The sequence below is a fragment of the Giraffa tippelskirchi genome, chromosome 9 (assembly GCF_054371585.1).
Source record: "Giraffa tippelskirchi isolate mGirTip1 chromosome 9, T2T-mGirTip1v1.2.pri, whole genome shotgun sequence".
Taxonomy (NCBI): domain Eukaryota; kingdom Metazoa; phylum Chordata; class Mammalia; order Artiodactyla; family Giraffidae; genus Giraffa; species Giraffa tippelskirchi.
The window spans coordinates 100,759,073-100,772,837 of record NC_137283.1 but is presented as its reverse complement, the minus strand read 5'-3'; the positions used below and the strand labels follow the sequence as shown (position 1 = coordinate 100,772,837).

The 13,765-nt window shown below is 37.4% G+C and overlaps 1 protein-coding gene across 2 annotated transcripts in view; it reads right to left on the bottom strand.

The window, feature by feature from the left end:
* The window catches only part of ROS1 (ROS proto-oncogene 1, receptor tyrosine kinase), a 123,396-nt gene extending 111,915 nt beyond the window's left edge, over window positions 1-11,481 (bottom strand). For both annotated transcript variants that reach the window (XM_081530933.1, XM_081530934.1), the window contains exon 1: window positions 10,708-11,481. In XM_081530933.1, the coding sequence (XP_081387059.1) occupies window positions 10,708-10,830 (123 nt within the window). In that variant the 5' untranslated portion in view covers window positions 10,831-11,481. The remainder of the gene's footprint in view (window positions 1-10,707) is intronic.
* Between the last annotated feature and the right edge of the window lie 2,284 nt (window positions 11,482-13,765).

Sequence of the window (13,765 nt, the reverse complement as noted above, 5' to 3'; positions counted from 1 at the left end):
CCAGGGCATCTTCTGAACCCAGGGATCAGACCCACGTCTTTTGCATCTCCTGCATTAGCAGGCAGGTGCTTTACCAGCTGAGCCATTGGGCTATGCAATATTTGAGGTTTATATGACCAGTCAGTCTCCAACTCTTTAGCAAAGGGATTTTCAGAACTTCTGGAAACAAAGGAGTTAATGGAATGGCAATACCACTAAAAGATTTATGCTAACCAGGTGTTTGGGTTGCTTGAAAAGTACACCATTTAACATACAACATTTCTGTTGTAAATACTATACCACCAGAAGACAGATTAAACAGTTTTGTATAAAGCTATGGTGTAAAAAATTAGTGTTTGTGTGCAAAGTCACTTCAGTCATGTTGGGCTGTTTGTGACTCTATGGACCGTATCCTGTCAAGCTCCTCTGTCCATGGGATTTTCCAGGCAAAAATACTGAAGTGGGTGGCCATTTCCTTCTCCAGGGAATCTTCCTGATCCAGGGATCAAACCCACATCTCTTAAGTCTCCTGTATTGGCAGGTGGGTTCTTTATCACTAGTGCCACCTGGGAAGCCCTGGAAGCCCTCAAAAATAGGGATAATGAAAAAACATTGTACTCAACTTTACTTGAATAAATTGCCAAGCATATGATTTGGAGAATGCCACAATGCCCTTAAAACACAAGTCACTTAAATTGTCTCATACAGAGACGAAGGTGGTATCGGGAGCTTTAAAACATAAATGTAGAATATGCATACCAGAAATAGATTAATGACTATGCTAATCAGACTTACAATTATATGTGTCATGCAAAGACTCAAAGTACCCCAAGGTTACAGTGGCCTATACCATCATCACCTTGGGGTCCTTTGAATGATTTTTTCCACATGACACATATAATCATAGTTCTAAATTGGGAAAGGAGTATATTGTCTCCTGGTTTATTTAACTTATATGCAGAGTATATCATGCAAAATGCCAGGGTGGATGAAGCACAAACTGGAATCAAGATTGCTGGGAGAAATATTAATAATCTCAGATATGCAGATGACACCACCTTAAGGCAGAAAATGAAGAGGAACTAAAGAGCCTCTTGATGAAGGTGAAAGAGGAGAGTGAAAAGGCTGGCTTAAAACTCAACATTCAAAAAATGAATATCATGGCATCCAGTCCCACCACTTCCTGGCAAAAAAATGGGGAAACAATGGAAACAGTGAGAGACTTTATATTCTTGGGTTCCAAATCAGTGCAGATGGTGACTGCAGCCATGAAATTAAATCACGCTTGCTCCTTGGAAGAAAAGCTATGACCAACCTAGACAGCATATTAAAAAGCAGAGACATTACTTTGCCAACAAAGGTCCATATAGTCAAAGTTATGGTTTTTCTAGTAGTCATGTATGGATGTGAGAGTTGGACCCTAAAGTAAGCTGAACGCTGAAGAATTGATGCTTTTAAACTGTGGTGTTGGAGAAGACTCTTGAGAGTCCCTTGGACTGCAAGGAGAACAATTCAGTCAATCCTAAGGGAAATCAGTCCTGACTACCATTTGAAAAGACCCTGATGCTGGGAAAGATTGAAGGCAGGAGGAGAAGGAGGTGATGACAGAGAATGAGATGGTTGGATGGCAAGTATACTTGCCTGGAAAATTCCATGGACAGAGGAGCCTGGCCGGCTACAGTGCATGGGATCACAAAGAGTCAGACAAGACTAAGGGACTAAGCAGGTACACACACACATACAATCATACTCAGAGACTTTGACTTTGTCTGAATAATGAGCTTAACCTGTTAATTGCTGAAAATCCTGCCTGTTTGGGAAAATTATGGTTTTTCAGGTTTATAGTCTTGAGCTTTTTTTATACAAACTAACCACTAAAAATGAGGGTTGGAAAAAAAAAATGAGGGTTGGGGGAAGTTTTTCTTGAAATGAGCATTATAGGAACTAACCTCTGGGTCAAAAACTACAATAATTCACAGGTGGGATTTCCTGGAGTTTCATAACTTTTCCATGAAGGGATTTACATATGTCCAAAAGAAGCCACTGCTGAAACTGTTTTTTCCCCCCCTTGGGACAGAGGGGCAGGGAGCAGTGGTTAAGGGGTTAGGGTGTGCTGTTTTCACTAAGCAGTGAAGTAACTGTGTCTGTTCATGGTTACAGAGCCATTGTGCGTTTTGTTTACTAGGTCAACATATTGTTGTCATGTTAACTTGCATCTCAGTCGATCTCGAAAGTTGCCTCACAGAAGGTTTTAATCAAAGCAGCCAAACCAACAAAATAGGACATCCTGTTTCAAATTACACTCTCAACCTCATTTTGAACTGTTGCTTTTTCAGAGATTTGGCAAATTTCATGATAAGCCACTTAGCAAAGTGTTCACATTTGATGAAGCAATTTTTATATAAAAATAATTTTCTGCCACCCAGTCCTTTAAAATGTCAACTATCCATAGTTAAATGAAGGGCAGTGCTACATTTTCAATCAGTCTGCCATGAAGACTTAAGGCACAGAGTCTAAAATTGTGCTCCTATTTGAAAGATTTCTCTGCTCATATCTCTATAACTTGGATGCCAATCTTAAAAAAAATTAAACATTTTTTCCATCTTTTTCAGCTTCTCATAAGCATAAGGGCCATCAACCTTGTTAGTATTTAAGCTTTTGAGTATCTGTATCCATCTTCCTTTCACATTGCTTGAATCTCACAGATGGAACAACTTGTACGTGACTACTAGAGCCTGCTACTGTAAAATGAAACAGAATACCACCCATGGTCGTTAAGAGTTACTAGATTTCCACCAGACTCCCCTGGGACTCTGCCCTTCTGTTGTAGGGGGCATGGATTCAATCCCTGGTGTGGGAACTAAGATCCCGCATGCCGGGCAAAAAGAATTATTAGATTCCCATCTGGATTTCCCATGAATCACCAAGTTAGCATACAATCACAACCCAGAAATTTCTAGATTGTTCACAAAGAGTACAATAGGTCAAGCTTGGTGCAGGTTTAACAGCATTTTGATTGAAGACCATCCTCTTTTCATTCATAGAGTCATGGCTTCAACTTTTTTTGCTGACGGTTCATTGAAACCCAGGGTGTTTTTCTTAAAACAAACAAAAACTAAAGTCTCATTTTTCTCATAGATAGATATGCTGCTGCTGCTGCTAAGTGGCTTCAGTCATGTCCGACTCTTGTGCGACCCCATAGATGGCAGCCCACCAGGCTCCTCTGTCCCTGGGATTCTCCAGGCAAGAACACTAGAGTGGGTTGCCATTTCCTTCTCCAATGCATGAGAGTGAAAAATGAAAGTGAAGTCGATCAGTCGTGTCCGACTTCGTGACCCCATGGACTGCAGCCCACCAGGCTCCTCCGTCCATGGGATTTTCCAGACAAGAGTACTGGAGCGGGTTGCCATTGCCTTCTCCAGATAGATATGAGGTTGATAATAATTCTTAAAAGCCCGGTTTGCAAACATATTCTAAACTTTACACAGAGGCAGTGTGTCTGCATACATGTGTGCAAGCAAGTGCAACAGCTGCCATGTGACAAATTAGGGATCAGGCCTTCTAACCCTACCTTATGGCACATGGCATTTTTCTTTTTTTAAAAGCAGTCTTAATAAGAGCAAAGGGAAATATACAAATTCAGAATTTTGCATATAGTGAAACAACAGATTCCTCTGTTTATTTCTCACATTTTCACAAATTTTAAGAACTTTTTTATGCTGAAGGAAAATAAATGGAAACTAAGAAGGATGAGTCTATGAATTGTTCATCCTCTCTCTGGTCATTTTTGAGAGGAGTGCTTCATGAGCAGAAAGGCTTACAAAGGATGGCAATGCTGAGTCTATGATAACCTGGTATGCACCCAAATAACCTCACATAGGTATGATATAGTTGTCAACCTGCCCTACTCATTGACTTAGAATTATAGGCAGAGGAAAGTGAAAGTGAAGTCGCTCAGTTGTGTCCGACTATTTGCGACCCCATGGACTGTAGCCCACCAGGCTCCTCCATCCACAGAATTTTCCAGGCAAGAGTACTGGAGTGGATTGCCATTTCCTTCTCCAGGGGAACTTCCTGACCCAGGGATCGAACCCAGGTCTCCTGCATTGCAGGCAGACGCTTTACCGTCTGAGCCACCAGGGAAGCACCCCATACTAAGTGAATATTTTTAGTAACTCTAACTGGTGCTCACCAGCATCTGCCTGTACTCAGTCGTGTTCGACTCTTTAGGACTCTATGGATGGTAGGCCGCCAGACTCCTCTGTCCATGGGATTTCCAGGCAAGAATACTGGAGTGGATTGCCAGTTCCTCCTCCGGGGTATTTTCCTGACCCAGGGATGGAACCGGTGCCTCCTGTGACTCCTGGCTTGGCAGGCAAATTTTTTTCCCACGCAGTCACTTAGAAAGTCCAGTACTGACCAGAACCTCTCCTTAAAGGTTGCTGAATTTGAGCCATTGAATTAGAGAGGTGATTAATTTAGCAAGAAGCACACCATCTGTCCTGGGCTGACCCAGCACTATGAGCAAGATACTTTTCAAGAGACAATAGAAAATCTAAAAGGGCTTGGAAGGTGGCTTAAGCATCTGTTGTGGCCTTCTGAACAGCCTGTGCTTTTCAGAAGGAAGCAAAAAGAGGACCATCACTGAGTTCATGGAGCCCTCTCTTTCCATTCCATGTAAGCACCATCCACTTTGCTGTTCAGTCTCTCCAGCTTCTAGAACAATGCCAAAAGGATAATGGTGTTCCATAACTATATGCTGAAGGAATAAATCCAAGAATTCAAGATGGCCTACTATTCAGGAAGGGTCCAGAAATGCCTTGGAAGCATCACCCAGTGGCCTAGGATCATGAGGGATTACTCTCATTACTTGAGAAGTAATCAGACACAGGAACCAAAGGACAAATGTTGACTTCTTTTCCTCTCATTTGGTGTGTGAATAAAGATTCCTCTAATCGCCATTCCCTAACCATTTATATTTGTAGAGAGAGGAGAAGAAAGCTTAATATTTTTTTATTTTTAGATAATTAAGTACATAGAGAGTAAGAACTGTATGTTTTAGGTTAATTGTGCAACCACACGCTTCATAGTTCTTTGTGTTCATAATTTTGTTCAAAATGAAGCTTTTGATTCCCCCTTATGTGATTGAAACACAACCAAATACAATGACATGTAAGACAGCGAATTTGCAATTGAATTTTTTCCTATCACTTCAAAAATCAGTGTTAGCTCATAACAGCAAAAGGGTGGATGCCTGGGTAGTTTTTAAACAATGAAACAACAGAAAAGTTTCTTGGTGACCTTCAAGTCACACTGTAATAGTATTGAGTCTTTCTGTTGGCAGCTCTCAAAATTAAGTTTAATAAACTGAATGGCATGCCCATCAAATGGTCTTGGGCAAGGTAGCCTCATGAGTCAGGTCTAGGAGGTTCAGATGAAGATGATTTTGTCAACACTCTTCCCTAATTTCCAACTCCCCCACCATCCCCCTCCTCCCCATAATCATAGCTAACTTTAGTGAGTGAGTCTCGAGTTCCAGGCACTCTTCTCGGTGTTCTACACTGAATCTCATTCAACGTCCCAACAACCCTATTTGGTACATACTTTTATTAACTTCATTTTGCAGCTGAGAGACAGGGAGGTCTAGTAAATTGTCTAAGAGTTTGGATTTGAATGGGGTGCTAATTGCCTCCAGAGCCTGTGCCCTTAACCAAAGAATGGATGCCTCCTGTAAACTGTACCAAATTCCTCACTTTGGAGTGAGAGTTCTCATCATTTACCTGAGCTCACCTCTTCCAATTACCTGCTTGAAAGACACTGTCCCAGTCCCAGATCTTAAATCCTCAACCCAACACCTACTTCTTGGCAAAGCATCCTTATATTGTCCACCTCAGCCAGAACCAGCTTCACTCTTTACTTCCTACCTTAATAATGAAACAGAGCAGAATGATCTGCATTTTAATCCCACATATGATATTTGCTCCTGATGTGATTATTTTAAAAGATAGCTGTGTTGTTTAAACTTAGTATTCTCATCTGAAACAAAAATAGGATAATAATTAGTGCTTAAAGTTCTGTGGGGATTAAATTATATTATATATTCATTATTATAGTACAGGGTCAGGCACTTAGAAATCTATTATTAATATTATGTGCAAATTTGCTATAAACAGCCTTTGGCAGACATATCATTAGTGATGCAATAATCTCTTCAGACAAATTTCTTGATGTTCAGGGTTAAAGGTATGCTTTCTCTTTTAATTTTGATATTTATTTACCCACTATTTTCTAGAATGCTATCAACTTACATCCTAACGAAAAGCACATGGAAGTTCCAGCTTATCCAAACTTGGCCAGTTATAAGATGTCTTTATCTCTGCCAATCTGATAGATAAAAATTGATAATTCATTTTTCCTATGCAATTCTATGTTGCTGTGAGGTTGAACATCTATCACATTTTTTAGTCATTAATGTTTCTTAGCCATTAATGTTTCTGTTTTTAAAAAAGCAGGCCTTCTTGTTCTGAACAATATTTAAATACTCTCCTTTATAAGAGTTGGTAAAATTGTGTTTATCATATGTAAAACTTTTTTCCATTCTTTGGCTTTGTTTTTATTGTCTTCTGTTTATTGTCATATAGTTAATTTCTAAGCAGTTTAATTTATTAATAATTTCTTTTAGTGAGTCTAGGTTTTTGAAATAGACTTCTTTCCCACTCCAAGATTATACAAATAGTCTTCCCTAACTTATCAAAATATTTTATAGGATGAGGTCTTGTTCTGTTTTTGTTGTCTGTTTGTATTTAAATTATATTTTTTTAAAATACCTCATGGAATTTATTTGAATCTGGTAGTAATATGTTAATAGGAGTTGAAATTTTTTGAATCTTTTTTTTTTCACTTTTCTTTTCAAAGAAAAGAGTACTTAATTTTTTATTTTATTTTATTTAGATTAGCTTAAGATGTACAACAGAATTGAGTTTAAGGTACAGAGATTTCCCATCAACTCTCTGCTCCCACATATGCATAGCTTCTCCCATTATCAACACCACTCACCAGAATAGCACATTTTTTAGTAAGCATGAGCCTACAGTGGAATAATCACAGTCACCCAAAGTCCATAGTTTACCTTAGGGTTCAGTCTTGGTATTTGGACAAAAGTATAATAATATAATACCATCCAGAGTACTTTCATTGCTCTGACAATCCTCTGTGTTCTGCCCATTCATCTCCCCACAGCCCAAAGTCATCACTCTCAACTACGGATCTTTCCAGTATTTGCCCTCTCCAGAACATCATACAGTTGGAGTCATACAGCCTTTTCAGATTGGTTTCTTTCACTTAGTAATAGGCATTTAGGTTTCCCCATGTCTTTCATGGCTTGATAGCTCATTTCTTTTTATAATAGCTTTGAATAATATTTCCTTACCTGAATTGTCAGTTTACTTATTTCTTTACCTGCTGAAGGAAGGAGTTATTTTTCATTCTAAATGGATAGCCTCACTTGGTTTGAATTATCATCTTTATCATATTGTGGAATATGATATGTACATGGTATAATTTCTGGAGCATATTATGTTTTACTGGCTTGCCTATTCCTATATCAGTACATATTGCACTAATTTCTGGATATTTTATGGAATTTTGGAATTGTGGTTTGGTGACGCTAGTGGTAAAGAACCCACTTGTCAATGCAGGAGACAAAAGAGACACAGGTTGGATCCCTGGGTAGATCCCCTGGAGGAGGACATGGCAAACCGCTCCAGTAGTCTTGCCTGGAGAATCCCCATAGACAGAGGAGCCTGGAGGGCCACAGTACATAGCATCGCAAAGAGTTGGACATGACTGAAGAAACTTAGCACGCACTTTATAAAGTTGTATATTGATATATAAGAAAGGTATTCTATATATACATATACTTTTTTAAACAGGACAACCTTCTGAATCTTATTATTTCTGACAATCTTATTGAATTGAGTTGAGGCTTCTAAAAGAGCACTTCTGAGCACTAGGTCCTCAACTGTTGGGATTTGTTACTCCAAAAAAAAGTTTTATTGCCAAAGAAGATCACAAAATTGCGATTAAACAAAGCCATCAATATGAGGTTGTATCCTGTGAATCTACAAAAAGAGGGTATGGCAAAAAGCATTTCCACAAATTATTTGGCCATGGATCTCTTTTGTTTCTTTTTCATAAAGGATCTCACAATGCTAGTGTTCTGAAAAATAATAATTATTTTTTGTTCTCTGCAGCACATGGCATATGCATTCTTAAAATATCAGGTCAGTTAATACACTCAACTAATACATACAGATTCCTCCATTAGTGTAAAACCCACACTCAAACATAGAACTATGGTTTGTGCATTTTGGGACAGCAGTTTTAACATTCCTTTGTACAACATGCTTTTGTTTCTTTTTAAAAGGCAAAGATGCCTCAATATCAAGAATCACTCAGTGAGAATGATAATATAATATACATCTAATTTGAGTCTCAGGGCTTCCCAGGTGGTTCAGTGGTAAAGAATCTGCCTGCCAAAAGGGGACGCAGTTTTGATCCCTGGGTAGGGAAGATCGCCTGGAAGAGGAAACGGCAACCCACTCCAGTATCCTTGCCTGGGAAATTCCAGAGGAGCCTGGCAGGCTACAATCCATGGGCGCAAAGAGACAGATACGACTGAGAGACTGAACATGGACACAGTATCAGTAGGCAAGAAAAGGATATAGTAGAGGCAACCTTTTGAGAAATAATGACTAATAATTTTCTAAAAATGTTCAGATACATGAATTGGCAGTTATAGGGAGTATGTTGTATGTTATCTACCAAGCATGATAACAAAAAAATTAATTAACAAAAAGAACCACCCAATGAAATCAAAGATGACCTTCATCGCAAAGTCCAAGCTAGAAAGGATAGCACCGAAAAAAAAGAATTCAAACAGTGTAATAAACTCCAGCACTTTTCATCTTTTTCCTCTGATCCGTGGCTCTATTCATTGTTCTTTCACCTAGCTTTTGTCTCCCCTGCCCTGATGTGGGAGGAACAGATGGAGAACATGATTACAATCACTAGTCAAACTGGCAGACCGTGTCTTCTGCAGTTGCCACCGTATCAGCTGTGCCTTTCTCTGTAGGAGGTGAACGGAAGGCAACTCAGCAAAGGAACAGACTGTCTACTCCTTCTGCCAAACCCCGAAATCAAGGAGCCCACACACAAAAATAAGATAAAACTAAGCTTAGCTAAAAAATAAAATGGAGACTCCAATAATAGAAACAGCCAACATCAGTTTTGATAGTCAGGAAATTAATAAACAAATTGTAGTGGCACATTCATTCATACGATGGAACATTTAAAATGTATTAAGGACCCTATTTCTATAAAAACATCAAGGTATACAGGAAAATCCACAAAGTAATGTTCAGTGAAAGAGCTGGGTGCACAGTGTGTGAAAAATTATATACATACTTGCGGAAAAATCATTGAAAGAAAATATAATTATAGGTCAATAGTTGTAGAGTTACAGGATTTTTTCTTTTATGCTTCTCTACCTTATAAACACTTTACAATGAATATGTATTGTTTTTATAATCAGAGAAAAAATTTTAATAAAAAAGAAAACATTTAATGGTCCCAGTTTTCCATTTTTAAGTTTGGATATTTAGGTTTGTAAAAACCCTAAAGCACATATTTCTACATTCATGGTAGTGAAGTCTTCAGCAAAGAATTCTATAAAATACCAACCATATTTTTAAAAAGTGCTGAAACAATAGTAAGCTTAAGTAGTGTTTAAAATTATAGTTTAAATTAAACCAAGAGTATAACACAAATACCTTTCCTTTTTTACTCTACCACAGACTTCTATCTCTAATACTTTAGTCTAATAATGAATACTGTATTTGGTATTTTTTTTATTTTAAAAATATGACTATAAGTATTGTCACATTGTCTTTAGATAACAAGAGTACATCTTTCCCTGGCTAGAATGTATTTGGCTTTTAAAGTTGATTCAGTGACTGTTTTAAGCACAAATAAGTCACAATAACTGTAAAGATAGGAAACACTATTTAGGAGGAATGACACCCAGAAATGAGAAGAAAATCATAAATGTCCAGAAAAACTCACCAAAAAAATTATAAATGCACAGATAGACAGGAATTTACAAACAATTCTGTCATTTAATAATGATAATCATATATAAGTATATAATACATAAAATAATATGTAAATATATAATGATTAATAATAAGATAAAGTGTTCTACATGGCATCCACATCTGCTTCCCTCATCATCCCCCTCCCGATACAATCATCTATCCACAATATAAATAGTACTTTTGCCTGCAATGACAAAGTATTGCCCTGTGGCCGAACCTAGTTCATGCTTTAAGACAAATATAAATGATTTTGTAATAAATGAGTTTACCTGATATTTTTTAAGGTGTGCAAATTGATTTCATTTACACCTCCTTTGCCCGAATCCCATGCCCTCCATCGCAAAAATAATAATAATAATCTATGAACAGACAACTTGAAAGAAATAAAGTAGCTCTGCCCTACTTACTATAATCACTAACGTTCCTAACTTATTTTGGAAAAAAGAATCTTGGCTTGCCATCATTTCTCATGAGAAAACTCCTCATAAAAAGAAAATAATTCAACCAATATAACAAGCTGAATTCTATCTGTTCTACTTCCTACAAAGACAAATATTAGACCAGGAAAACTTACCAGGTTAGTTACACATGACTTTAAACAGCTGTTTAAAACTGTACACTGGACCACAGAAATCCATAGGCAGCCAAGAGTTGCAAAATTGACAAGTTTCAGACTAAGCCAGTAAACGTTCTTCATCACTTCACTAATGGCGGATTTTCAGATGAACTTTCTTCTCATTTTCTCCATTTCGCTATCTGAATTCTTTGGGTTTCATCACTTCAGTTGAAAGTGTGGCTGGTGGCCTTTTTGGTCTTGTTTTGATGTGTTGGAATATCTTTGCCTTTTAAATAAAGTTTAGAACTTTGAATCCTAGATAGTTTGTATCATTCCCGTAACAGCTATTTCATAAGGAGGCTTCCTTCTACTCCCATAAAGAAAGTCACCCACTGAGTAAAGGTTAGGTCTTAGGAGAGCGCTTCACATGGAAAATAAACAAAGCAGAGAATGCAAATTGTATTTCAGCCAGCATGTGACACGTGCACAGTTTGAGACGGGATCAGACTCAGTGGACCCTCCACCACTTCACTTCTTTGAGGTTTGTTCAGCTATGCAGGAAACTGGGCTTTAACCATGTTTAGCAAACAGTAACACTATTCTAATAAAAAATTATCAAAAAAAATCAAAGCGCCCAAATCAAATGATGCAGCAGAGAAGAAAAACATAACCCTTTGAAACCTAACACACATACTTTAAAATGAAAAAGCAAACAAACCTGAAATTAATAGACAAATACTCTGAGGGTCAGCTAAAGACAAGGAAGTTTGTTAGACACTTTCAGAACTTCACTACATATTAACTAAACACTGCCTTATCAAGTCTATTGAGACAGAGAACTGAAACTAGCCACCACAGAGACCTAAGACATGTCTGAGGGTAACTGTCTTGAAAAGGAAATATTGTATAAATTTCAATCAGCTCAGCATGGAGATAAAGTTCAAGCCCGAAACAAAGAATTTGAAAAGTTTGCAATGTACAGAAGTGACTCAATCTGGATAGCTACTTTTTAGATTGCTGAGGGTTAACTCTTTAAGGCCAGATATTGTCATGTTGGTATTTTTTCTCATGAACATCTATAGTATCAAATCAACTTCTTTGTCTTCTTAAATAAATTATACTGATGTAACTTACCCTTGTGTTAATGATGTGAAGTTCTCATTGTGAGGAACACCCACCTGAGGGTTTGTTTCAAGCTGAGCATCCTTTAGTAGATGCTAACCAAACTGATGAACAACATAAAGAAGAATGGTACTGACTCTAGATTGACCCCTAAAACCTGTGCTCTTGAAAAAATTCCCCACCGTCTGCCTGTTTTTTGTTCATTGTCTGCATCTGAAAGAACATAGATCAAAGAATATGCAACTCTTCAATTTCTTGGTCAGAGGATATGGCCATTTTTCTACAAAAGCATGTTTAAATCAGAGAATAAACTTTCTTGCCTATGGAGTTTTCTCTTCCCAAAGAAATGTATCTTCCCAGTGCCACTAGCGCCTTCTGTCTTATTAGCACAAGTAATATTTGTAACTGTTACTTCACTAGGAAGTGGACCACTAAGTACTTCCTTGAAAACCTAAATATAATCTTTACTCTCACTTCATGGGGTCGCAAAGAGTCAGACACGACTGAGCGACTGAACTGAACTGAATCTAATTCTTTGGTGTATCTTTTCAATATCAAGATTTGTGCTTATTCTGGTTTGAGGAATTTAACTGGCACATAGATTCGCACTTGTGAAAAACGAAGTATGTTCCAAGATGTTTGTTATAAAATTAATTATATTAGCAAAAGACCTAACCTAAAATTTCAATAATCTAATAGTGGATCAACCAATTCACACAACTTGTCCAGGTGATTTCTGCAAACACACTTCTTTGGACTTCTTCACAGCACAATAGTCACCAAGCAATTGGGTGGCTTACATGGTGACTTAGAGCTTTGATAAAAGTGTGCCAGTGTTAAGTGTATTGACTTTAATGATTCATCTTTAGAAACCATTCAGCTATTTTTTTTTTAATGAGGCTATTTCCCCCATCTTATAGGTTACCAGAAAGGCACAAAACTGCCCTGATTCAAGAAAAGGGGAAATAGACCCTGCCTTTTGAGATGGGAATGGCAAAGTCCTAGAAGAACATGTAGGATGGGAGAGACTATTGCACCATCTTTGGAATAAAATCTGCCACTGTATAGGCAGTCATGACTGGAATGTAGACATTTCAGTTACCACAGTTTAGTTAACTAATAACACAGTTCAAACTTCAGTTAGCACAATACATTTTCTGAGAGTATTATGCATGAAATACAAACTTCTCTTCTATCTCTGCAGTCCACAAATCAGATGTATATAACAGATGCACATTAAGATCAGACATCAATCATGTCACTTCTTTCAAAGTTTATCAGTGATTGGCCACTCACTGCATATCTGTTATTCGGTTCTTACACAGACAGCAAAGCAAGGTGTCGTGTTGCCTCCTTGTCTCCCAGTGATAAATCCACATGACATTTTGCAAAATAATGTTTAGAAAAATGGATAATTGAAAAAAGGAATTGGCCGACAAAGATAAAATTGCAACAGAGAAATAAAAACTGATAAAACTGGAAGTGATATTTGAATCAAATGTAAATTGAGGATTTGATACCAAAAACAAAGGCAACAAAAGCAAAAATAAACAAAGAGAACTATAGCAAACTAAGAAGTTTATGCATAGCTAAGGAACTCATCAATAAAATGAAAAAGCAACCTAACAGAATGAGAGAAAATATTTCTAAATCACGTATCTGACAAGAGGTTAATATTTATTTGTAATGTCTGAGTTTTGTACCATGTGTACATATTACAGCTTCAAAAAATTAATGTTTAACTAATAACTTTTTAACATATTCTGAATGAGAATTTGAAAGCATAGGACTTACTTGCAAGCCTCCAAATTCATCTCAAGTTAGAATAGGATACTTGAAACATACGACTAGAGTTCACACCAAACAAGTTCCTCCAAGATGGCTTTGAACACAATTTTTGTACATGCGTTAAAAATGTTATCCTAACAAATAAGACTTAAACTCCCACAAAATC